At 42.5% G+C, this 27,318-nt stretch overlaps 1 protein-coding gene across 9 annotated transcripts in view; it reads left to right on the top strand.

The window, feature by feature from the left end:
- AMOTL1 (angiomotin like 1) overlaps positions 1–27,318 on the top strand; it is a 134,250-nt gene that overhangs the window by 39,643 nt on the left and 67,289 nt on the right. For 7 of the 9 annotated variants that reach the window (XM_005309157.3, XM_042856028.2, XM_065581568.1 and 4 more), the window contains one exon: positions 19,487–20,393. In XM_005309157.3, coding sequence (XP_005309214.1) covers positions 19,487–20,393 — 907 coding nt within the window. Of the gene's footprint in view, positions 1–15,827; positions 15,967–17,921; positions 18,448–19,486; positions 20,394–27,318 lie in introns of those variants that run through there. The other 2 variants (XM_042856030.2, XM_005309161.5) reach the window with 2 other exon arrangements.

Below are 27,318 nucleotides of genomic sequence, written 5' to 3'. Positions count from 1 at the left end.
CACCATCTTCTCTTTTGGAAAGTGAGGTGGTACACTGTAGGAATCCCTAACCATATTGTCTTATGAAGGGCACACCTGGAGAATGTGGGCAGTGAACTTAGGTCTCGAGTGTCCAGAGTTAGCATCTTCATAACAAGACCACCTTTCCTCCCATGGCGCAGTCAGTTAAATAAGATTGCTTCAGTCAGGTGAACCCTGGCTGGTGAGGAGGGTGTGGCTTATATAATGCTTAAAGATTTAGGATGCACCAATAGATCCAGTAGTCTATTTGGATGAATATTGCCTGTGGTTTTCCACATGAATCTCTTGCTTGGTGACTTGACTAGTTTAGTACGGTGGTGGATTTTTCTATTATACTTAATAAAAAAAATTAGCAATGAGAATTCAATTCTGTCCAGTCCTGGCAACGCTGTATAGCAGGGGAAGAAAACAATATGTATTTCTTTTGTATTTATAAGAAGCACTTCAGATCACATAACTCACCGATGTGTAAATCAGATGCTCAGGTATGGTGAGGAGTGTGTTCTTCCTTAATGTCTTTCATTTTCGAGCAAGAATGGGTATGTTAGTTCTTGTTGAACTTAGCTGGTGTGAGGATGAGTGTTATCTAATGATCATGCTAGTATCCTGAAAATGGCACCACCAAGTCTAGGAGTATTCCAGCTTGAAAGGCCTTGGGAAGAAGATAAAACAAGAAGCTAAGGGTGAGATCATTTAAAACGTGTTGCAATACTTGTGCGAATGAACCATCTGTGCCTGGATGCTGTACATTGAGACTCTTTTAGCAGCTTGTCATAATTAGCATTGCAACTTGTCACTAGGGACACCAACAGCTTAAAAAAACCACTTTGTCCAAAGTTGTTTTACCTACTGTTACAGGTAACGATTGAGATGACTGTAACTGAAAGAGATTAGAGAAGAAAAAAAAATCATCTCCCCTGCTCTGGCCCATATGTACAACTGCAGCAGCCTATAGGGGCCAGACTGGAGCTTCGAGGCATCAGGGGAGAGTTCTAGGGAACCTCTGAGAAAATTTTATGCAGTAAGATCGTCTGTGGGGCTGCTCTTACTTAGGGCTTGTCTACACTGGCACTTTACAGCGCTGCAACTTTCTTGCTCAGGGGTGTGAAAAAACATACCCCTGAGCGCTGTTAGTTTCAGCGCTGTAACGTGCCAGTACAGACAGTGCACCAGCGCTGGTAGCTACGCCCCTCGTGGAGGTTTTCTTTTCTTTTTTAGGGCCGCGACTACACAAGCCACGTTAAAGCGCTGCCATGGGCTTGCCTTCTGTGCTGTGCACAAAACAGAATCTAGCCCTCTGTTTTTCCAGTTTGTTTTGTGCATTTGGCAGCACGTTGGTCATAATCAGTCTGTTACAAAAAATAATCTCATGGAGCAACAGGGGAGAGAAAAGTACTTTGCAAATAGGGTAGCATGGTTATAATCCTCCCCAAATTGGCTGTGGGACTGAGGGGCTGGTGTAGAGTCTGAAACTATTTCAAATAATTTACATTCTCTGTATTAGTTCTGGAAATGCTTTATAAACCACAGAATCCAGGAAGGTGTAAAATCCACTTATTCCCTTTTCAATTTCAAGTGATTACTTCAAACGTGACTTCAGAGGCCTCGATCTCCTTTAGAATCGTTTGATCCATTTAGAAAAATTTAGAAAATAATTTCTCATAGGAAATATTTCCCTCCATGCTGCACCATGACTTTCTATTGAACATTCTACTCGCGTTCCACAATGATGAATGTCAGAGGAAGTGCCATATGTGCAACTAATGCAGAATATGCCACAGAAATCCAGCTGGCTGAGAAGAGATCAAGGGGAGGTGGTGAGAGATGCAAGATAAATGAATTTATCACGATTCTGCAATTTATCACTTGATATATGGCTAAATGGTAGCCACTTGCGGCTGTTTTATATGTATTATCTTTGTAAGACAAGTATTTTCTGTGCCTTATAGAAGGAGATCTATTATTTATCCACACGTATGTGTGCTCACAATATAAACACACCTTTTTTTAACTCTCCAAATAAGTCCCCCATTGTTTGGAAATAATCCTGTTTCAGGTCCAGGTATAGAAGAATCTGCTGTAACCCTTCCATTGCTATTCTCTAACACAGCCATAGAGTGCAGCATTAGTGAAATTAGCAACATTCTGTTGGAACTTTTGCAGCTCATTGTTTGTGTATCTGGTGCATGGAGCAGCACTGGAGGAGCATTTTGCTTCATGTCTAGTGTGTTACTCAGCACTCAGGAGGTTAATGGTTGGGACTCTACATTTCTGAGCTGGAGCTGCTTGTGCCCTTCACTTACTTTGAAAGTTTCTGTCTCCTACTTCTATATAAAGTTTCAGTCTCCTACTTCTATATAAGGTTCCACTTTGACTTTTAATAACCCATTTATTCCAATCAATCAAATGAAGGCCCTCTCTACATCTGCTTCGGGGAAGAAGTCTGTTTCCTAGATGTACCATTAGAGTTTCAAGAAATCTATTTCTCCTTTGTGTTGGTAGGAATGGGCAATACCTGAGATTTTGTATTGGATCCTTCCGGGATACCAGACTAAACTCACATCAGACACAGGAAATGTTTGGGTATTGCTCTTCTGCCTCTGGGTTGGCCAATTACTCACCTCTGTTAGTGTTAATACATGAGTCATTAGAATGGTAATGAACCTGTAAAGGAGTTATAAAATGTGGTATAATTACCCTTTGAATACAATATCTCCTTCTATATGATATGAAAAATACCACAATATAAAAATAATACATATAAAATGGGTGCAACTGGCTACCGTTTAGAGAGTAGCAGTGATGCTGAAAATTAGCATAGTGCAAATTATGGGCTCAATCATTCTCGTATTGAATTTAATGAGAGTTGGTCCCCTGGCACAGCTTGTGAGCAAAGTCTGTGGACAGGGGAAAGATACATGGGGTTGCGTGCATCCATATCTCTCTCTCCAGCCTGGGGCCAGGGCTCAGGGCTGCAGTAGCATCCATTGCCTGCTACATTTCCCTGATGCCAGAACATTTGCTATCATCCCATCCCCAGATCCATCTTCATCAGGCCGGCCCAGTGTGGAGGTCATGGAGATGTATTCCATAGTACCTGGGAAGGGGAAGAGCTTACGCAACCTCCTTATGTCACCCCTCTTGCTGTAGCAGATTTCTACTGTGTTCAGGGCCTTCTGCAGCACGCACTTGGACTGCAGGATTTAGCTATATATTTGTATGCTGGGGAAAAAGTATTCCATTTACCAAGAAAAAAGAACAGGAGTACTTGTGGCACCTTAGAGACTAACATATTTATTAGAGCATAAGCTTTCGTGGACTACAGCCCACTTCTTCGGATGCATATAGAATGGAACATATATTGAGGAGATATATATACACACATACAGAGAGCATAAACAGGTGGGAGTTGTCTTACCAACTCTGAGAGGCCAATTAATTAAGAGAAAAAAAACTTTTGAAGTGATAATCAAGCTAGCCCAGTACAGACAGTTTGATAATAAGTGTGAGCTGTCTGTACTGGGCTAGCTTGATTATCACTTCAAAAGTTTTTTTTCTCTTAATTAATTGGCCTCTCAGAGTTGGTAAGACAACTCCCACCTGTTTATGCTCTCTGTATATATATCTCCTCAATATATGTTCCATTCTATATGCATCCGAAGAAGTGGGCTGTAGTCCACGAAAGCTTATGCTCTAATAAATTTGTTAGTCTCTAAGGTGCCACAAGTACTCCTGTTCTTCTTTTTGCGGATACAGACTAACACGGCTGTTACTCTGAAACCTGCCATTTACCAAGGAAATTCTGATGATGAGTCCTTCACAAATGAATAACTAGCCCCTAAATTCATCAAAATCAAAATGAAACAGCGCTCAGCCAAACAAGTACACCCAGAAAACCTGTCCGCAGTCCATGCATGTGATAGACCCAGAGGCAGCTCCAGGGCTGTCAGCTCAATTGCTGGAAGGGGAATCTGCTAGGGAACTAGATGCTGATGTTCCTGGAAAAAAGATTCTCCATCCTGTTGCTTGGCCTATGGAGTCTTTGCCTGGCACCCCCAGAAGGAGGATAGACAAGGAGAAGAGGGCAGTGGGGGCAGGTTTCTACCCCAAATGGCCTTGTGAACAGGTTAAAAATCCATAAACCAATTGCTATTATATACATATTCAGACAAAACAAATTCAGCGTGGATTCTATTGATAGTTTTTTTCCCCCCTAATTGCAAGCTCATAGCATGCCTTTGCATTATTTGGCAGTTAACTGGAGCAGAGGGTTTATATAACAGTGTAAGCAAATGGGTTTGCACAATAACTTGTTTCACTGACTTGTTTGAAGCACCAGCATGATTCCCTGCCATTTTAAAAAAATGCAGTGAGATCTTATTTAAGTGAATTTAGTGCCAGTGAAATAAACCAGAGTGAGGGCATTAGAGAGATACTGAAATTATTGTATCAGCAGAACAGTACAGCCACTGCAGTGCGACTTTCCCTACAGATCCTAACCTGCACTGTCCCCATAGACTGAGGAGGAACCTGTTGACAGGACAGCGTGGTTAAGCTTGGATTACCAGTGCCATTGCCTGTGCTGTACCTGTTCTGCAGGTAGAGATGTTAATCTCCCAGGCTGTAAATCCAGCACCTTTCATAAATAATAAACTCCCTAAGCCCCCCTCCCCAATCAAATGGCTGACTTTTTTTTTTTTTTGAGTGATATTTGTTGGAACAATCAAAAACCTCCCAGTAAAATGCCTCACCTCGCTGTTCCTTTACAAAGGCACTTCAGGCCGCAGCCTCTGGCCGCTAGAGGGAAACAACTTCGACAGAACCCCAAAATCTTTTTTAAAATTCTTTATTTGATTTGCTTATGAAAGTTTTGTTGAAATCTGTGCTGGGTGCATTTCTCTGCTGGAAGTTTCATCTCATTAAAAATCCACCCGGCTGTAAGCATCTGGTCAGCATAGTTCTGAGCAATCGATCAATGAGCCGTGCCTTATTACCTCTCATCTATGAGTGGAAATCTAGGCTAACATTTTCGAAAGTGGCTAGTGATTCTGGGTTCCTCCATTTTGTGTGTGTGGTGCAGGGGAGGGAACGGAGCTGAACAAAATTTTTAAAAGTGCTCAGCTCAGACCAGCTCCCATTTTGGCACCACAGTTAGTGGGTGGGTTTTCAAAATGGCTCAGTATCTTCTGTTCTCAGTGGGAGCTGCAGGGTGCTGGGCGCTTTGTTTAGGTGCCTATATGAGAGCTGTGCATTTCTGAAAACCTGGCTCCTTGAGCCTGATTTGCAGAGATGCTGAGCATTTGCAGCTGCCATTGATTTCAATAGGTCAATACGTTGGTGCCATGCCCATACCAGTCTCAAGTTAGTAGTCCATGCCTGGTATTCATGGGCATGATTACTGCCAAGATAAACTTTTTTGTCCCCAACTGTGGGCCAAGTACATGCCTCTATCCCCCCTTTTTCTGAAGTCATTCCCATAGTTATAATACTCCCTAAGTTCAAGGGTCAAGTGGCTTTTGCCTCCTGAAACATGTCTGAGGCTTCACCCCTACAGGCCCACCGCAGGGCCCTAGCAGGTCAATATTCTGAATAGCTGTTTCTTCATCGAAACAAGGTCTGCAGAACCTTGGCCTGCTTGCAGCTTTTGAGACAGAACGTAAAGGCAGAACTACACATCCTGCACTTGCCTGTCATTGAGTGTTTGATTGGGCATCTGTGTCTATTCTGTAACGAGCAATTAGGCCTCTCCAGTGTGGCATCCGCCAGTGTGGCAATAGCCCAGGCTATTGTGCCATGGCTAGGGATCAGGTGACCCTAGCCCAGGACAAGTAGCTAGTGGAGGATACCCCTTCAGGGATCAGCATCCAAAGGGAAGTCCAGGAAAAGGACCCAAATACTCTTCCAAGGTTCTTGAACCCACATCACCACCCACTGGTGACTATAGAGCCACTAGATTTTTGCAGGGACCCTTAGGCCCAGCACCAGTTTTCTAATCACGATTCCTGAACCTGTATCAGGGCTTTCCCATCCAGTCCTATCATTAGATACTCCTGAGCTGTGATTCCTACTGCATCAGCAGGCAAGTGACTTTAACCAAGATCCCCCAGGATGGAAGCTAGTTTTCTCAGACTTGTATTCCTTCCCCTTGGGGCCTATCTTCCTGGGCCAGGCAATCCTGGGATCAATTCCTCCTCTCAGCTGCAATCAAAAGGCTTCTCACAGGGGATCAGCAAAAAAAGAGTCCCACATGAAACTAAGGACAAGACCTGTGGCAGAAGGAGTTCTAATGGGTTAAGTGCTAAATCCTCTGGTGAGGCACAGCAAACCTCTCCCTGCCAGAGAGAGTTGTACGCCAAAGGAAGGGCCTCCCAGGCACAAACTGCCTAAGAACTACTCTGCCATCCTCTGACCCTGTGGGAGTAGGGGATTCATGTTCCCTTCCAAAGATCTTGGTCTCAAAGAAAACATCCTCAACAAGGCTAAGATGCCCCATCTCTTCTTGAGACTCCCCTGTGCCCAGGCACTCCATGCGGAGGGGCTTTCCCTGGAGGAAAGAAACAGAAGGAATCTTTCTCCTCCTCCTCCTCCTCATGGGAACAAGGTCAGCTATCTGAATCTGAGCTCCCCTGGCCTGACCAGATCAGCCATTCTGGACTGTGCAGCCTGCTACACTTCCAGTCCTCAGCCTTGTGGATATGGAGGTGGAGGTGTTTGTCTTAGCTACTCCCTACCAAAGCTCCAAGAAGTTCTGCTTTCAAGACTGATCCTTTTAAAGGGTCTAGGATGGTGGGAGGAATCTGTCTTCTGGTCTCATTGGCTGTGGGCGTCAGCTCCAAACTCTCCTTTCTTGGCCAGTTTACAGTGAAGCAGAGGGGACAGCAGGAACTATATCTGTAATTACCCAGTTAAAGAAATGCTGCTCATGAAGGGTCTCACTGATTCAGCTGCTACGTTTGCTTAGTTACATCCACATGTTGGATAATAGAATTAGAAGAGAACAAAGTGCTATGAAGAATGGAAAGGGGTGGGATTAGCCGGCCCATCTAATCGTGTCTAGAAGGATGTGGCTCACCGGAGCTGACTGAGCTAAGCAATATTTGTTTTTAAAGTGGAATCAGTGCTGGTGAATGTTGGGGATGAGTTAGCAGCGGTGGTGGCTGAATTCCCTGTGTCATAGGCACCAACTCCATGGGTACTCCAGCCCTGGAGCACTCACGGAAAAAATTAGTGGGTACTTAGCACTCATCGGCAGCCAGCTCCTCCCTCTTCCCCCCCCCGCCCCCAGCACCTCTTGGCCACCAGTAGCCCCGCTGATAACTCCTTCCTCGCCCTCCCAGCGCCTGCCGCAATCAGCTGTTCCGTGGCATGCAGGAAGTGCTCGGGCAGAGGGGAGGTGTGCTCGGGGGAGGGGGCAGACTGGAAGAGGCGGGGCAGAGGTAGGGCAAGGGCTTGGGGGAAAGGGGTGGAGTGGGGACGGGACCTGGGGCAGAGCGGGGGTTGAGCACCCCTGGGGGCAAGGAGGAAGCCGGCACCTGTGCCCCTTGTTAACCACAGAACAGAAATAGTCAGTAGACCTTAGTTCCTCTGCTGAGATTGCTGGGCTCTCAGTTTTAGGATGGTGTTTTTGATCATGTGGATACATGTCTCTTAGGAAATGGACTGAGATCAGCAACCCATTTCACATAGATTAGTCAACAGCCGTCAGATGGTCACAGATTTGGGTTACTACCACTGGAGGAAGGAATTGAAAGAGCTCAAGATGATGATGGGCTCCATTACCAGTCCCCTGAACTAGAAGCAAATACATGGTTTGCATTTGGGACCACAGGTGGTTGGACTGGCAGCAGTCCTGCACATGCCTGGCTTTAGATACAGAGGCCCCAATTCATGGTGCTGTGAAGCTGTCTTTTCTCTATTTCTGCACTGGTGCTGTGGTGAATCAGGACCTCAGACTGTAAACTCTTTGGGGTTGAGAGGGACTCTCTGTTGCCCTGTCTGTACAGCATCTAGCACAATGGGGCATTGATCTGGTTAGAGCCTAAGTGCTACTGTAATATAAATAATAATGGTCTACTAATACTCCCACCTTACTTCTCCTAGTCTGAGTTCTCTTGCGTACACCCACACACATCTTTGTTTCCCATTTGTCTTCCCACATCCTAACCACTTCCCTTCTCTCCGTAACTCCCAATTTAAAAACAATGTAGTAGTAAAGCAAGCACCTTCCATCCCTTTCTTCAGATGATTAAAGAACAAACAGTTGATTATGTAATTCATGCAAGAATGAAAAGGCCCCTTTCAAGATAGGGTAAAGCAAAAGATCCACTGTGAGCCAAAGAGCTAGAAAACAAATGCCTGCCACATCCGTCCCTCTGGTTTTCCTGTTCTACTTTACTTCCCAGCAGTGCTCCCAAATTCAATTTATATTTCAGCGTGGGAGATAACCTGCTGCTTTAATTTGTTTGAGACACAAATAGTAGCTTTCTAAGGAGCCAACTCCTTGTCTCAGTCTCTCTCAGAATCAGCCTTCATACGGTCATATGTGCTGCCTGCCATTCTCTTGCTGCCAATCCACTTTCTCTTCCTGCCCTCCCATTTGCTGTCAGCGCTGGTTTTCAATACCACTGCTTCTGCATGGTGCACTGGCCCTCTAAATCTCTTCCTGGCAGTTCAGTGTGGCCTGGGCATCGCAGGCTTTCCATAACTGGGCCAGCAGCACGTGTGGTCTGTGTCCTGATGTTCCCAGCAGGCCGGCCCAGAGTCCTGCCAGCCTAGCCTGCAGGGCCATGAAAGACCCTCAAAGATATTCCCTTCATTGCATCGTCATGAGGAGAAGGAAAAGGTGAGAACTTGGGTTTCGTGATACTATTTAGTATTATCAATCAATCAAGTACCAGCCCCGTTGTGCGATATGGACTACGACATCGTACGATATACAAAAATGAAGACATTGCCTGCCCCAAAGCATTGACTACAACGCCCGTCAGTGTGAACGAGGTGTTGTGTTACTGCACTCTGATCGGCCTCCAGAAATGTCCCATAATCCCCTTAAGTCAAGTGGCCACTCTTCTCATTGTTTTGAACTCCTGTAGGAATGCGGAAATGCCCTTTCAAAGCTCCGTTTCTGACAGCCAGCATGCAAGCCGTTACTGTGGAATGCTGTATGTGAGAGAGAGAGGTGGGGGGTGGGAGGTCTGCTGCTGTCTGAACTTACAAGACAGCATGCTGACATGCTCTCAGCCCCCCCCCCCCCCCCAAAACCCACTCTCTCTCCCCCCACATACACACAACACACTCCCTGTCACACTCCACCCCATCCCTCCCATTTTAAAAGCATGTTGCAGCCACTTGCATGCTGGGATAGCTGCCCATAATGCACCACTCCCAATGCTGCTGCAAATGTGGCCACGCCAGTGCGCTTGAAGCTGTCAGTGTGGACAGACTACAGCACTTTCCCTACTGCGCTCTAGGAAGGCTGGTTTAACTCAAAGCGCTCTACATCTGCAAGTGTAGCCATGCCCTAAGAGTTTGTACATGGGAACAAAGGCTGTGCATGGTGAAGTGACCTTGGGGTGAATTCTGTTGGCCCAGCGCTGAAGATGTTTTGGAACTGTTTTAGGGCCCGTTCCCATTGATATAAATGGAAGTTTTGCCATTGTCTTTGTTGGGAGCAGTCCCTTCTCCTCTGGAGAAGAAAACTCAGTTGTTGAAAGTCCTTTAATAGCATCATACATAAAGAGGAAAGAGACCTCTGCCTTGGACTGAAACTGCTTATTAAGCTTAAATACCTTTCAAGTTTTATTTTATTGTCTATGGTCTGGGCTAAGGCCCTCTGCGAAACACGGATCTTTCCGCAACCGTTATCTGTTTTACACGCAAACTGGTGTATGTTTCCTGTGCCAATTAAATCTGACATTTTATTCAAACCTATGGACACTGAACATAAAACACCACTACAGGAACAGAGACAAAGGGATGATTTCTGCCTGGGCTGGAGTTGCTTGGGATTGGGACTGGTGTAACTGAGGTCAGAATCTGGCCTTGTACGTAAACACTTTGGGAGATCATCCTGATTGTCAAACTTTTGTGATTGTTATCACGAGTCGTGTGGTATTGATGCTTCTGGGGACAAGTGATTAGGTGAGAATCTCTGTTTTCATTGAAAAAGGAAGTTGCTAGCCTTCGTGGCTGCGGAGAAAAAGGCTCAACAACCAGAAGGCAAGTAAAAAGAACCCCAAATTATTTTTATTGTTAAAAAAATCTCATGATTTTAAGACAGTCTCATCATTTTGGAAGCCTGATTCATGATTTTTGAATGTTTGGGGTTGGCAGTACTGGATGGTTTAGTTTGTTTTCCTTGCTTAGATTTTTCTGACGTGCTGCAGTATACAGCTTATAATCATAAAGCAAATCTAGGCTTGTTTTATGCAAAGCTCCCACTGATTAATTCATAGGAAATTTTGTGTGTGTGAGGTAGACAGGGTTAGGCTGCTACCATGTTATTTTGTAGCAGAATGAGATATAATCATGTTAGAAATGAAAATTCTGTTCAATATAGATATATTTGGTCTATATCGGTATCAACACAAATTCCAGAACAATTTACCTTGCTAATCTGACAGTCTTTTTTTGCCTTAAATTCATTCAGTTGAGTAATTTTTCCATGTTGCTCTCTAAATATAGATTTTCTGTACAGCAGATCATGCCTACTCTGAGCAATCAAATGGTGAATTCATTAACATTTCATGGAACTCTGCTTTTCTCTCCTCTGGGTACCAAAAAAAAAAAAAAGAGTTTGCATATCAATGCCTATGAAGGTATTGGGTCAAATTCTGTCCTGAGTTGCACTCATTTAGCCCTACTGAGGGCAGTGGAACTGATTCAGGGAAGAGTCATTAGTGAAATTGAGAGCAGAGTTTGGCTTGTTGAAAGCAAATGTCATTTAAAGTGTGTGGTGTGTGCTATCGAATATTCAGTTATCTTTATCTTACTCTGAGTAATCAGAGTAAATTACTTTGTGTCATTCCTTGGCTGGTTGTCTCTCCTGCAAAGACTGTACAGACTCGCCAACATGCTGTACGCTGTTGTCATTTATTATTTATTTGATGACAACCATGTGCTACAGACAGATGTGAAGATGAAGGTTCTGATTCTCCACTAGTTTAAACTGGTGTAAGTCAAAAGGACATCTGCTGATGTCCAGGCTGCATCACTGTGAAACCAGTAGGAGTTGGAGAATCAGGTTCGAGATCACTGCTGTAAAGAACGTTTCAGCCTAGAAAGACAATATAGATTGGAAGTATTCAGACACAGGAGGGAATAATGGAAACTAGATAAGGCAGAGTGAATGAGGCATGCAGTTCAGCTCATGTTTTAGCAGTTCTCTGACTTTTGGATGGATTTTTTTTAAAGTAAAATAAATATTTTTACTCATTTAATTAGTAAATGCTCATCTAGTTGGTAAACACCAGTCTGGAGGAGATGACTAATGAGGATAGGCCTCCTTGAAGGAATGAGTCTTAAGGAGAATGGAGGTATTTTTGGCTGAGGCAAGGAGGGAAGGTTTATTGGGCAGCATGGAAGCGTGCTCAGAACTAAGACCAGGAGAAGGACACAAAGGGGAAAGTGAATCATGCAGTATAAGTAGACTCTGGGAGTGGAAAGAGTTAGGAGCAGATGGTAAGCCTAAGCCAGGTTGTGCAGGGCTTAGAAGCAGGAATTTAGTTTGATGCAGATGATGATGAGAAGCTGGTGGTGATGGAATTTGAACAGAGGCTGGACATGGTCTGAGTAGTGGGCAAGGGGCATGAATTTTGTGGTTGCATTTTGGACTGATTAAAAGGAGGGCTGAGGTGATAATTTAAGAAGCCGGAAAGGAGGAGACTGCAGCAACTGAGGCAAGAGGCGATCAAGGCCTGGACATGGTGGGAGTTGAGAGAAACAGGTGGACTTGGAGTGGTGATAGAGGAAAAACTGGCAGGATTAATGTCAGTAACAATGTTCAGGGTGGAGAAGGAGGAGTCATGGATGTTGCCAAGAATAGCTGGAAGAGACTGGAGCTGACAACAGTAGACTAGTGAAGGGAGTAAAGATGAAGTGAGAAAGAGCTATCAAAAAGGCAGCCAGGGATGCATATTTGGCTGCAGGGGATAATTTAGGTATGGAGAAGTAGATCAGCATGGTGGTGATTTAAGTTGTGTAACTGGATGAGGATTCTTGGGGGAAAGGTGCAGAGGGAGAAAAGGAAAGGCTCATGGACAGATCCCTGAGAGACTCTGACAGAAAGAGTTGGGAACGGGAAGTGGAGCGGCTGAGAGAGACCCTGCAGAATCAAAGATAAGCAGAAAAACAAGAGAAGTCAGGCTCTCTGAATCCTAGAAGGGAGAGAGAGAAAGAGCTTTGAGGAGGATGGGGAAGTGATGGACCATTTCAAAGGTCATAGATCAAGGAGCATCAGGACAGAGAGGAGGCCATGCAATTTGGCCAGGAAGGTTCATTGATGACATTGAAAAGGGCTTTTTCAGTAGAACACAGCAGGCAGATGCTGATTGAAGAGGACTGAGGAGGGAGCTAGCGGAGAGAAAGCCTAGGCAGAAGGATTAGACCGTAAATTCAAGGAGTTCAGCAGTGAAGGGAAAGAGGGAGGGGGTAGTTGGATGGAAACTTCTTTGAGACAAGTGTCCACAGTGGTGTGCTTGATGGCAGGGGAAAGGAGTTAGGTGACAGAGAGTGCTTAAGGGTGTGGGAGATGGAGGGAGCAAGGGAACTCATGAATCAGGAGGAATGTAGTCAAGGTAGTAGGTGGAGTAGTGAGCAGAAGAGAGTAGAAGACATGCTTCTAAGTTTTGTTAGCATTATGGCAGCCGTAAGAAATGTAAGCATAGTTATCCTTGATGTGGTTCTGTTCATGCCAGGGTGGATTTGATTTAAATCAAATTGATTAAAATCATGATTTAAATCACTAGTCAGGAAGAATCGATGTAATCATGGTTTTCTACATAGAAGTGCATTCTTGTTGGTTGTTATAACCTTAATACATATTCCTCACAACTCAGAGATAGATGTAGGTTTCATTTTTTAGAAGGTACACAGTATACATTTTTAAAAAGTGATTTATTTTGAAAACTTTTCAGATTAGTTTTACAGGCTATATCAGAAAATGAATGATTGTTTGGTTATTTCATTTACCAAAGGTAACTGAAGCAGATATTTATGAAGTCATTGGGAGTTGAACTATCTCTAATTCAACAGGTTAATCATTAATATTTGGAGGATTTTCTTGCCATGTTGTACTAGGAGGAGGACATCAACAGACAGACATGTAAATTGTTTTATTTAAGTAAAACAACAACGTTAAGTATTCTGGATTTTTTTCTTCAACAGCAAACATATAATATTTTAACAAAACAAGCATATGTCCCTCGCTTCTCACATTTATCTCCAGACTTCTTCTCCTTGTCCAGATCTATTCCGCCCCCAACAATCTTCTATTCATTGAACTTTTTAAAACTTTACACTTTTAGAGAGAGGTAAGGGATTGACTCTGTGTACACAAATTTACAGAGGGACAATAGAGCTGAGATCTGTTATTTCTCACCTTTATATATTATTTATTTATTTAAAACATTTTTGCTGTTAACAAGCATGTTACCTCTGGAAACACAAATCCACAGTTTGAGAACTGCAAAACTAAGCATCTCTGATGGTATCTTCTAGACTGAGCACTGAGTCTCATTGGGTAGATAGAAAGATTAACCTAAATAATCTATACAGAAGCCCCTGGAACCCCATAAGATTGAGTCCCTAATCCATGAACTATTGGAACTCATTTACAAAACTTTTCTTAAACATTACATGAATATTGTCTCATACCATAGAATTCCACTGTATAATCCCTACTCCATGATGAGATATCTTTGAGCTATAATGTATCTTAATTAAAACTATCTTTAGATAGGTTTTTTCCTCAAAAAGCATTTTATCAAAAAAATCCGATTTAAATAAAAAAAAATATACGATTTGATTGTTTAAAAAAAAATCATTAATTTTTATCCACCTTGGTTCATGATCTAGCTAGATCTTCCTTTTACCATATTAAGAACATCTGTACATATTGAGTCATGTTATCTCTACCTATGTGGTGGTGATGGTACTCTATGAAACAATTATGTTCTGCATTAGATGACTGTTATTCATGGGTTTATTTTCCATGTAAAAGGCTTCATGGACTTCAGATTGAATTGAATGCTGCCATTTGGATTGTTACAGATATTTGGATTTCTCAACCCTTTCTTTCAATAATACAATCTCCACATTTACTTCCCATTACTATTTTGTGGCTATACCTTGATTTATGCTCTTGCCAAATTTTATAATCTAAGCAGGGTCAGGCCTGCTCAGTATTTGTATGGGAGACCTCAAAGGCTAAACTGGTGCAAGAAATGGTATTGATGATTCAGTAGGTGGTACTTGTTCCTCATAGTCAATGTACTATCTTGGTGTTGTTGGCCTTGTGCTGTTTGAATGACTGCCTTTCAGATGACATGTAAGACCAAGGTTCAGGCCACTTATGACCATTCAAGATACGTATTTCTTAAGAGCCATGGTGTCAGCCTTGGGATTATAGCCAAATTCCAATTTGGGCTCTGTCCAGACTAAGAAAAAAAGTTGCTTTTCTCAATGCCATTATCTCAATCACCCTATCTTAACTCAATTGAAAACTCCATTAAATACCAATATAGACACGTTTTAACTGCTTTAGCTTGATTTTAGCAGGTCAAGGTATTGTCTAGGCAAGGCCTTTTAGGAACTGATACCTCACTCGAGTTGAACATTAATGCTTTATATATCCTGTGAAATCAGAGATTCCCTGGCTGTTTGAGATAACATATTTATTCCTAACTCTAGAGATTAAAATCATGTCAGATTAAAAAGGGGATTGATGCAGTGATGATGGAAATAAATTAGTAATCAAAATAATGTGATCTTATGAGCTTATGTTACATACCCTGTCAGGGCTAGAAATTAATTCTTTATGTCTTTGTGGGCAAGGATTTCCCAGCTTTCCAATGATATAGAGCAATAGTCTAGATTCCTGAGGGTTCACAGCATGGCAGGCCTTCAACAGTCACTGGTCCCTCGGTCTAACAGTGCTTTTGTGGCATTGAACTAGGACTGAATATAGTAAATCCTGAACCTCAGAGCTTTGAAGCTTTCAGTGCTTAGTTTTGAACCTACTGAGCCTCTGACAGCTGGAATTGCCGCCTGTGTTTGGTTCAAAGCACAGCTGTGCTTTCTTTTCATTTATGGTTAGGTTTAAGGCATATTTTTTTCCTGTGGCTTGTATAACTGAGCAGAATAGTTGTGTTTGAAATTATGGTGTAGTATAAACCTTCTTGGTTCGCTAGAAAAAGCAGTGTTGCATTGTATTGAAAATTTGTCCTTTGCAGCCCTTACCTGGGTGGCTGACCTTGGATACATTTTCCATAGTAAAGCACCAATCCTACAAGGTGCAAAACACCTCTTGAGAGATTCTGAGTGCCCTCAACTCTCAGTTAAATCAATGGGAGTTGAATATGTTCAGCACCTCACCAGAAAGCACTCAGAACTGGCAGGAATGGGCCCTAAATCTGAATTTATGTGACTAAAAAAAGAGGTATGGATACTCCAGTAGAGCCACTCAGATCATTCAGCAAGATGCAAATCATTATTCCAACATACGGCCAACATGAGTCATGGCAGCAAGACTTCACTGACTGGTTTATTGGCATTGACATTCCATTTTTCTTTCTTATAGGCCCCCTATCTCTTGTTACAACCCCAGTAGCCCTGTCCAGATACTGGAAGACATTGGCTTTCTTTATCAGGACCATCAACTGTTTGTCAGCAGGCTTGATGTTTCCCCGTTAACAGCAGAGACAGTCAGTGGTGCTAAAAATAAAGCTGGTAAGAAAGCAATGACCCTTACACACCTGCCTGTAAAATTAACTCCAGTTCCTTTTTCTGTTATTGACTCCTTGAAGAGAAGTTTAGAGTTTCTTCAGAATGATCTTAAAAACTGAAGAAAATCATGGGCCAAATCTTGATTCCCATTGAAGTCAAGGGAAATGTTGCCATTTATTTCTGTGGGAGATCTGGATTTGATCCAGTGTCATTTTTCAACCAGTGCAACGTATCATGTTACACTGCAGTACTCAATTGCTCTTCACTGGACAGTTAGACCAAGGTGGATGACTCTCTGCTTAGGGAATAGGATTGCAAGAATCCTATGAAAAATAAGCACAGATCAGTCCTTTTGGGTCAAGTTTTCAAAAATAGGCAACTACATTTTGTCCCCAAAATATAGAACTTAGGGTGCAAATGGATGACTGGCTAGGCAGGTGCTGTAGAGAGATGGTGTCCTTAGCCTCTATTTGCCAGAAGCTGGGAATGGGTGACAGGGCATGGATCACTTGATGATTACCTGTTCTGTTCATTCCCTCTGGGACACCTGGCATTGGCCACTGTTGGAAAACAGGATACTGGGCTAGATGGACTTTTGGTCTGACTGAATATGGCCGTTCTTATGTTATGTTTTCTGCCTATTTATGATAACTTTCTTTCTTTACTGTGAACTTGTCATTTGCCACCTCCTATGTGTTTATCTCATCCACATGTTGTGTATTGTCATAACCTAGATTGAGAACTCTTAGGGGAAAGAATATTTTTACAGTGTGTCAGCACGATGGGGCCCTGATCATTGGCAGTGGTTTCTAGATGCTATGGTAATATAAATCAATAGTAATAACAGCTGTAAATGAAAAATAGGCAACTGCAAGTACAGGTTAGGTAAATGCACATGCAGGTATCCAACTGAGCACATAAATGGATGTTTTTGCATCTGCACATTTTGCAGGCTCACCTTACGGGCCTATTTTTTAAAAAAATGGCCCTTCATTATTTTGCAGATTTAGATGGAATTTATCCCTTGCAAAGTGTGAAAATGTTTACATTTTAGTGATTTTTTTACATTTGTGTTCTCTGCACTCAAGTCCTGATCCAGCAAAGCACTTAAGCAGGTGTGTAACTGTTAGTAGGTTAAGTAGTCCCATTGTCTTCAACTAAATGGACATCGTGTGATCAAAGCACTTCCTGGCAGTGATTAGACCAGGGGTCTCAAACTCAAATAACCACGAGGGCCACATGAGGACTAGTACATTGGCCGAGGGCCGCATTACTGACACCTCCCCCACCACCCTTGGCCCCGTCCCCACTCCATCCCTTCCATGAGGCCCTGCCCCCATTCCAACCCCTTCCCTGAAATCCCCACCCCAACTCTGCCCCCTTCCTGCCCCCAGGGAGGGCAGGAGGGGTGTGGGGCTCAGGGCAGGAAGTTGGGGTGTGGAGTGCAGGAGGGGTGTGGGGTACAGCAGGGGGTGGGCTGCAGGAGGGGTTCGGGGGGTGGGCTCCGGCCCGACACGCACTGGGGGCAGGACAGGCCGCCTGCCTGCCTGTCCCCACACTGCTCTGGGAAGTGGCTGGAACCTGGGGGAGGAGGGGCACAGGAGTCTGTGTCTTGTTGTTGCTTCAGGCACCATCCCCAGCAGCTCCCATTGGCCGGGAACGGGGAACTGTGGCCAATGGGAGCTGCTGCGGGTGCTGCCTGAATCAAGAGCAACACACAGAGCCCTGTGTCCCCTCTTCCCCACGTTCCAGCCGCTTCCTGGAGCAGCAGGGGGCAGGGCAGGCAGGGAGCCTGCCCTTCCCCCGGTGTGCGTCGGGCTGGAGCCGCTCTAGGTAAATGCTGGGGGAGGGTGGGGGGGGGGCGCGAGGAAGTTGCAGGCCGCAGAAAACAACTCCGCGGGCCGCACGTGGCCCCTGGGCCGCGTGTTTGAGACCCCTGGATTAGACCCTGCATAGGCAGATAATGTCCTCTGAAGGAACTTTGCAGAGTGTGTGACATGACTGTAGTGAAACCGCATGGTATCCACTCTCCCCTGGAAACCCTACCAATCATCTTTAAGTCTTTGCCACAAAAATGTTAATAGAAGTGACCTATTTTCATACTGGAGAGCTGAGGGTTTTTCTTTTCTATCTGGCATCCAATTTGTATGTAAGTGATCACACAGTGTGAGCAATAACAGATGAAACCTCAGGGAGGTACCAAACCTCGAGAGAACATTTGTTTTTTAATGACTTTCAAATGAATTTTTTTTAAATACTTCTAAAAAACTGCTATGAGAACTGAGAACAGCAGGCTTCAGAAATAACATTTCCAAGAGTGACCTCAAAAAATGAACACGGAATGGTGCTTCCTCGTTGCCTAACAATTTGTAATGATTATATCCAATTCCTGAGGACTTGATTCTAATCTCGTTTACACCCGTGTCTCTAAGGAGTAACTTCATTGGTCTCGATAGAGTTACACCCCTGTGGAACTGGTGCATGGTAAGTGAGGGGGAAGCAAGTCCTAGTGAGATTGTGTAGATAGAATTATTGCTTTGTTACAGTCTAGGAAATTCAGGGAAGACCCCAGCTACGTATTTCACTTTTTGCAATTCATTAGCTGCAAATTGTTTCCAGTAGAAAACTAGGTGAGTGGGTTCAAGTGTTGGAAAAGTGGATTGGAATCAATTCAGTATTTTGTAGTTACTCACAATCTGTGCAACCTTATTGAAGTCAATGAGTTTCACAGCATGCAAATTAATGTCGTATTTGGCCCCACTCAATACAGTACTTGGAGATTTGTGACTTTTCCTTAGCTCCTGTTCTCCTGTGACTCAGGATATTGCACTATCCTTTTTATTTTCTGTGTCATTTATGGAATATATTTTATCTAATCGGCCTAGCTGTGATATTTCTAAGGTGCCTGACTCCTGGGAATAGAACAGCCAAGGTACTGTATAAGCAGATCTGATTTACGTAGCAGTCAGAGCTGGCTCCAGGGTTTTGGCCACCCCAAGCAGCCAAAAAAAAAAAAAAAAAGCCGCGATCGCGATCTGCAGCGGCAATTCGGCAGAAGGTCCTTCGCTCCGAGCGGGAGTGAGGGACCGTCCACCGAATTGCCGCCGAATAGCTGGACCTGCCGCCCCTCTCCGGATTGGCCGCCCCAAGTACCTGCTTGCCAAGCTGGTGCCTGGAGCCGGCCCTGGTAGCAGTGCATCTGTCACCCTATCATCTTGTTAGAACTGACATGTCAAAATTACTGTTAATCATATAGAGATAGCATTGTTAGAAATAAATCAAATTACTGGACTAAGATAGTAGATTCATGGCCAGATTCTGCTCTTAATTACACTTGTACAACCTCATTATTTTTAATAGCATTTCAGAGTTTTCCAAGGTTATACTGCATTGTTTGGTAAGGAGGAGAGGAAGCAGGGCACTATAGTGTAAAAGGATTAGATAATTTCTCAGCAGTTGCCAGCCTTAAATAATGGTGTCATCAGAAAACATAAATCCTGACTTTCTTCTGTTCTATGTTTAGTTGAGGACCCTCTTTGCAACTTCCACCCTTCAAACTTCCTTGGGATCTCAGAGGTGGAAATGAGAGGTTCAGAGGATGTTGCAGCTGGAACAGTTTTACGGCGATTGATCCAGGAGCAGCTGAGGTATGGCAATCCAAATGAGAACATGAATCTGCTGGCAATTCAGCACCAGGCCACCGGGAGCGCAGGACCATCCAACAGCACTACAAGCACACTTTCTTCCACAGAAAACCTCACACAAGAAGACCCACAAATGCTCCAGCAGTCAGCACGCCAGGAACCTCAGGGGCAAGAACATCAGGTGGACAATACTGTGATGGAGAAACAGTCCAGGGCCACACAGCCTCATCAGAACAATGAAGAACTACCAACTTATGAGGAGGCGAAGGCCCAGTCCCAGTTTTTTAGGGGCCAGCAGCCAGGTGCTGTTGGCCCAAGTTTTTACATTGCTGGAGTGTCCAGTCAGAAATCGAGAACGGAAGGGAGACCAACTGTGAATCGGGCCAACAGTGGGCAGGCTCATAAAGATGAAGCACTTAAAGAACTTAAGCAGGGTCATGTCCGATCTCTAAGCGAGAGGATAATGCAGCTGTCCTTGGAGAGAAATGGTGCTAAGCAACACCCTCCTACCTCAGGGAGTAACAAAGGCTTCAAAACTGGAGGACCCCCACTCACTCAGCCTTCTGGCAAAGGAATGGATCCCAGAGGTCCCCCACCCGAGTACCCCTACAAAGCCAAGCAGGTGGTGTCACCAGTCAGCAAGACTCAGGAACACGGGTTGTTTTATAATGACCAGCACTCGGGGATGATGCAGATTCTCAAACCCTCCTACCCTGCTCCTCTGCCAGCAAGAACGGAAGGAGCAGTTGTCAGATACCAGCCTCCCCCAGAATATGGTGTGACAAGGTAATTCTAGCTCCTGGCCTTTGACGTCCTTGCTTTTGTAAATACTCTTTGGCTTTGAACTTTTTTTAAAATTGACGTTGTTGATGCTTTTAAGCAAACAGGCCTACTCTCTGAACCGGCTTCTTAGCTTTGAGGGTGAACTCCATCAGCTCCATAACGCTAGAAAACCGAGTGGGTTAATCTGTGGGCATTTTTTCCCATTAAACAACTTGAACTAAGGAATCAAATTGCACCAGACTTTCCCACAGACTTAGAAATATGCTGTGTAGGTCATAAATAACTCTCTTCTGAAGGGATAAGTGAAAGTACAGTTGTACAAGCCCTGATCCTGTGCCCATTGATATCGATGGAATAACTCCAGTTGGCTTGTGCAGGTTCTGGTCCTATATAAACAAATATGGGTCTGATTCCCATTACACTAGGGCTATTTTATACCACTAGCAGTGCAAATGAGCCTTAAAATGGATGTAAATATAATTTACTCCCATTTCAAGGCCCTTTACACTGGAAGAATGGTGTAAAGTGGCCTTAGCGTAAATGGGAATCAGGCCCCATGATTATAACACTGATGATACAGTGGACTATATTCTGCTGTCAGTTACAGCGGCATAAATCTGATTAACTCCACTGAAGTCAATGGAGTTACTCTGGATTTGCACTGCTGTAACTGAGAGCAGAATTGGGTCCAATATTCTGATCATCTCTGAGCTCTAAAGTTCTTCAAAAACTAATATTGTATTTAGAAGTTCTTCAGTATCTTAATTCCTATTAATTTCACTTTATGCATAAACCTAAAAGTATCTGAATATATTTATACAATTGAATTATAGTAGAAAAAATATCAATTAGGTATGCAATTCTTCATCATTAATCTAATACCAAGCTGTACAGATGTTCCCATTTTAATGTAGGTTATTTGAAGCAACAAAGCTATAGGTCACCACCATAGGTAGTTAGAGGTGCCATAAACTTTCTAACACTTATGGTTCAGCTTCTAAATTAAAGGACACAGTGCTACCTTTGTAAAACCCTATTTGTCAATTGTTTGTAGTTCACAAGTAAGGAAAAAAAATGCTTTGGGCTGAGATTTGGCTTAAAAATTTTTAGTCCAGGAGTATTAAAAAAAATGAAATAGTGTGTTGGTTCTTTTTAAATGAGAGTGTGAACTCCTCCCCAAAAAACATAAAGCCAAACTCTGTGAGGTAATGAGTTACCTGCTTATTTCAGGCTGTCCTCATTGGGTGTGAATTTCACTCAGAGGGTGAAATGCTGTCTTGTGCAAAGGGCCCTGTGTGTCTCTTAAGTTCCACTTAAATCCTCACAAGTGGGCTTATGTGGTGCATAGTCCCTTGTGCTGACCTTCTGCACAAGGGTGAGTTTCCCTCAAAGTACATAAAAAGTCATCTTAAAATGTTACCTTCTGTGGACTGATTCCTGAGAGTTAGTGGAAACCAGTTAAGCATCACAGCTCCTACTGAATTCTCATGCTCCTGTCTGAAGGTGGAGCTTGGCCTTGAGTATGCCTTAAACAATGATGCTTCCACCATTCCTTGGGGAATTATCCCATAGGACATTTTTCCTGATATGTATAACCTCTGTTTCACCCCATGATTCTTAGCAATTCCTCCTTGGTCTCCCTGAACAGCATCTCTCCATCCTCCTTGGATCTGGAGGACTTTAAAAATCCACATATTTGATGATGTGTTAATATTTTCCTTGTTAAAAGTGGTCTAATTAGATATTTATTGACCCATAAATCCTTGAAGCTCCTTTGACTTTAACTCCCAATGCAGAGTTCCTCCTCTTTCCTCAGCGTTGGCCCACGGTAAAGCTGGAGTATGGTCTGAATTCCCAGGCCCAGCTTTGCATTTCTGATCATATTTTTTTTTGAAAGCATAAATCAGAACATGAAGATTTCATTATTGTGAGTGTCTGAAATACTATAGGTAACTTGTTTGTTTGCAAAATAAGGTCTGGTAAAGATGACGGCTCATTCCAATAGTACAATGGTTGTACAAATTGATTAAATAAAATCTGATCCTGCCAGGTGGGGATGCTCAGGATCAGGACCGTGCCACTTTATTTGCAAGCACGAGCCTGCACTGATGGCCTGCCGGTCTTCCCTTACGCATGTTTAGACTTGGGAACATTATTTGAATTCCACCAGCTAAACATTTATTTTGAATACCAGCATTAGCTATCCGGAGTTTGTGTAATTTTTCAGCTGAAAATTATGCTTATAAGAGCCAAGTGAAAATCCCTGTTTATGATAAGAAACAGCTATATGAGAATGGGAAATGCAAGATAATGGGGTCACGCTCAGGTTATATTCTCAGGAAGTGTAACAGGATTCCAGCTGTGATTCATTATGTTAACAAACACTGCAGACACCAAATGGATTAATCTCCACATAAAAGGGTGATGGCTTGATTTTGATAGCTCATGAAAAATGCTGATTCAATAGCCAAGGAGCTTGTTCTGCTGAGTCTCTTTAAATATTCTTTGGGTAAGGCCCTGTGTACTAAGCAGCAGAGCTTACTCCAGTGTATGTGGCAGAGCTTCATTGAGTTCTGTGTCAAAGTGGGAATGATACAGTGGGGTTAATTGATTGTGAAATTGTTTGGGCCCAATTTGTGAACTCCTTATTGCTTACCGGTGAGCAGGTACTCTTACAAGTAGTCCCACTGATTTCAATGAGACTGCTCATTTAGGTAACATAAGAATCGCCATACTGGGTCAGACCAGTGGTCCATCTAGACCAGTCTTCCAACAGTGGCAAATGCCACATACTTCAGAGGGAATGAATAGAACAGGGCAATTATCAATGATCCATCGTCCCCTGTCGTCCAGTCCCAGCATCTGGCAGTCAGAGACTTAGGGACACCTAGAGGCTGGGGTTTTATACCTGACCATCTTGGCTAATAGCTATTCATGGACCTATCCTCATTAACTTATATAATTCTTTTTTGAACCCAGTTATACTTCTGACCTTCACAACATCCCTTGCTAACAAGTTCCACTGGTTGATGGTGCATTTTGTGAAGAAATACTTCCTTATGTTTGTTTTAAACCTGCTGTCTGTTAATTTCATTGGGTGACCCCTGGTTCTTGTGTTATGTGAAGGGGTAAATAAATAACACTTCTCTATTCACTTTCTCCATATGATTCATTTTATAGACCTCTATCATATCACCTCTTAGTCATCTCTTTTCTAAGCTGAACAGTCCCAGTCTTTTTAACCTTACCTCGTATGAAAGCTGTTCCATATCCCTGATCATTAATTGTAGCCCTTTTTTGTACCTTTTCCAATTCCAATCTATATTTTTTAAGATGGGGAAACCAGAACTACACACAATATTCAAGGGGTGAGCATATCATCGATATATACAGTGGAATTATGATATTTTCTGTCTTATCTATCCTTTTTCCAATGGTTCCTAACATTCTGTCAGTTTTTTTGACTGCCGCTGCACATTGAGCAGATGTTTTCTGGTTCCATCTCTATGATATCTGAGCTTTTCTGGGGTTTATTTTCTGTGTGTATATTCCTACTGGCAATGTTTAAGCAGTCACCATCTCTGTCACTGGTAGATAATTGCTCAGGAACAGTTTGAACTACTTTATACTTGTGTCTGGATTTGTTACAGTTTATTTGCTTTTACACATATGTGTATGTCAGTCTTTCTGGTACTTCTGATACAGCTCCTCTTTGAAATGACAATTTATGGTCTGTTTGGCAACAGGAGAAACGTTCAAAATGAGGAGTCAGCCTTTGGCTAATGTGGAACTGATTTGGTAAATGTCACTCTGACTTTGGACCATTTTATTTTCCATGTCTTTTGCTACAGTCTTCACTGACACAGTGATATCCCACAGCTCAGGATTATGTAAGATCAGAGTCTGTCAGCAAATGGCTGGCATGTCTAACCACACACCAAATAGTTCCTCGAACCATCATTCAGATTTGTTCCAAATTGGCCTGGCATCTTCAGTTGTGCCATATGCACACTTGTGAGCTTGGCAGGCTGCTGATTCCACTTATGAATCTGGAAATGTTCTGCCAGGATAAAAAGTTTCAGTGACAAATGCCTTTGTAAAGTGGCTGCAATCTTTCTATAGCTCATCTCTGTCCGCTTCTCTGCCACTGTGAATGTACAAAATGCTATGTGCATTGGTTTTACTTCCCACAGGTCTCAGAAGGGAATGCTACGTTTTTGTTATGCTGCACCATAAGCATCAACAAACTGCTGTAGTCTTTCCATGCATGATTATCAGTCCTCACAGGATTCATCATAGGGAATCATTTTAGCCCACAATGATCTTGATTAAAATAAAGCATCAGACAATTGCGTCTCACCCCAATTTGTTCATTGTTTAGAGAGTGTTGGTGTAGATTAATTATCTAGACAGCCCATCCATGTCACTAATTTCTGGCATCAGAAGATGCAGTGGAAGACAATCATGAACAAACTAGATTAACAGCCAAAAATAAAAAATACAGAAAAGCATCCTCTAACTTATTACATCTAAACTAGGGCTGTCGATTAATCGCAGTTAACTCACGCGATTAATTCAAAAAAATTAATCACGAATAAAAAAATTAATCACGATTAATCGGAGTTTTAATCGCACAATGTTAAACAATAGAATACCAATTGAAATTTATTAAATATTTCCATGATAAATAGTTTTCACTACAGTACTTGTATGAGGTGAATTGAAAAATACTATTTCTTTTGTTTTCATTTTACAGTGCAAATTTTGTAATAAAAATAATAGTATAATGTGAGCACTGTACACTTCGTATTCTATTGTAATTGAAATCAATGCAACTTACAACTTATAAATATAGATTTTTTTTTTGTTACATATCTGCACTCAAAACAATGTAAAACTGTAGAGCCTACAATTCACCCAGTCCTACTTCTTGTTCAGCCAATTGCTGAGACAGACAAGTTTGTTTACATTTACGGGAGATAATGCTGCCCACTTCTTATTTACAGTGTCACCTGAAAGTGAGAACAGGCGTTCCCATGGCACTTTTGTAGCTGGCATTGCAAGGTATTTATGTGCCAGACATGCTAAGCATTCGTATGCCCCTTCATGCTTCAGCCACCATTCCAGAGGACATGCTTCCATGCTGATGACGCTTAGAAAAAAAAAAAGTGTTAATTAAATTTGTAACTCAACTCTTTGGGGGAGAATTGTGTGTCTCCTGCTCTGTTTTACCTGCATTCTGCCATATATTTCATGTTATAGCAGTCTCGGATGATGACCCAGCACATGTTGTTCATTTTAAGAACATTTTCACTGCAGATTTGACAAAACACAAAGAAGGTACCAATGTGAGATTTCTAAAAATAGCTACAGCACTCGATCCAATATATTGTGTTCACCTATGCATCTGATAATTATGTTCTTTAGTATAGTTTCAACTAATTTACCTGGTAGTAACTTCTGGCTTACTGGCCTGTAATTGCCAGGATCACCTCTAGAGGCTCTTTTAAAAAAAGGTATCAATGTGAGATTTCTAAAGATAGCTATAGCACTCGACCCAAGATTTAGGAATCTGAAGTGCCTTCCAAAATCTGAGAGGGTCAGGGTGTGCAGCATGTTTTCAGAAGTCTTAAAAGAGCAATACTCCGATGTGGAAACTACAGAACCCGAACCACCAAAAAATAAAAATAAAAATCAACCTTTGGCTGGTTGCATCTGACTCAGATGATGAAAAAAAAAAGTGTCAATCTGCACTGCTTTGGATCGTTATCGAGCAGAACCCATCATCAGCATGGATGCATGTCTTCTGGAATGGTGGTTGAAGCATGAAGGGACATATGAATCTTTAGTGCATCTGGCACGTAAATGTCTTGTGACTCCGGCTACAACAGTGCCATGTGAATGCCTATTGTTACTTTCAGGTGACATTGTAAACAAGAAGCGGGCAGCATTATCCCCTGCAAATGTAAAGAAATTTGTTTCTATGAGAGATTGGACTGAGAGGCCTTGTAGGTTTTACACTGTTATATTTTTGAATGCAGTTTTTTTTTGTACATAATTCTACATTTGTAAGTTCAACTTTCATGCTAAAGAGATTGCTCTACAGTACTTGTATTAGGTGAATTGAAAAATACTATTTCTTTTGTTTTTCACAGTGCAAATATTTGTAATAAAAATAAATATAAAATGAGCACTGTACACTTTGTATTCTGTGTTGTAATTGAAATCAATATATTTGAAAATGTAGTATACATCTAAAAATATTTAAATAAATTGTATTCTATTATTGTTTAAGAGCGCGATTAATTTTTTTAATCGCTTGACAGCCCTAGTATTTATTTCATTTAAAATATCCATATCTGGATCAGATCCTGGGGGTCTGTAGCAGATCCCAACCATTATCCAAGTGGAGCCTCTGTAACCTTTCTTCCCCAATTGATTTTGACTCAGATTCCATTTTATCCATTCCATCACTTCCAGTTTCTATACAGTTTATCTCATCATTAATATACAATGCTACTCCACTACTTTTACCTTTATTTCTGTCTTTCCTGAACAGCACATACCCTTCAATACCTGTATTCCAGTCATGAAGGCTATTCTACCATATTTCTATTATCCCTGTAATATCTGGTTTCACTTCCTGCACCAATAGTTCTAGTTCTTCTGTTTTGTTACCCAGGCTCCTTGCACTGGTGTACGGACACCTTAGTTGTTGCTGCTTGGCTTCACTCAGATTTCTCGCCCGATTAGGTACAGTCATTTTACTGCCAGTATCACATACCTGTTATTGTCAGTGGTATTGGCACTATCTTTCCGTCCATTTTCCTACCTTCTGTTGTTCCTTTCTCCATTGCTGTATCCTCTTTCACGTGATTTTCCTGCTGCTCAAATATTGGAATCAAGCATTGAGATTACATGAGCACCT

The sequence above is a fragment of the Chrysemys picta genome, chromosome 1, assembly GCF_011386835.1.
Source record: "Chrysemys picta bellii isolate R12L10 chromosome 1, ASM1138683v2, whole genome shotgun sequence".
Lineage (NCBI taxonomy): Eukaryota > Metazoa > Chordata > Testudines > Emydidae > Chrysemys > Chrysemys picta.
The sequence above is the reverse complement of the archived record's forward strand: the minus strand, read 5'-3'. Positions and strand labels throughout refer to the sequence as shown.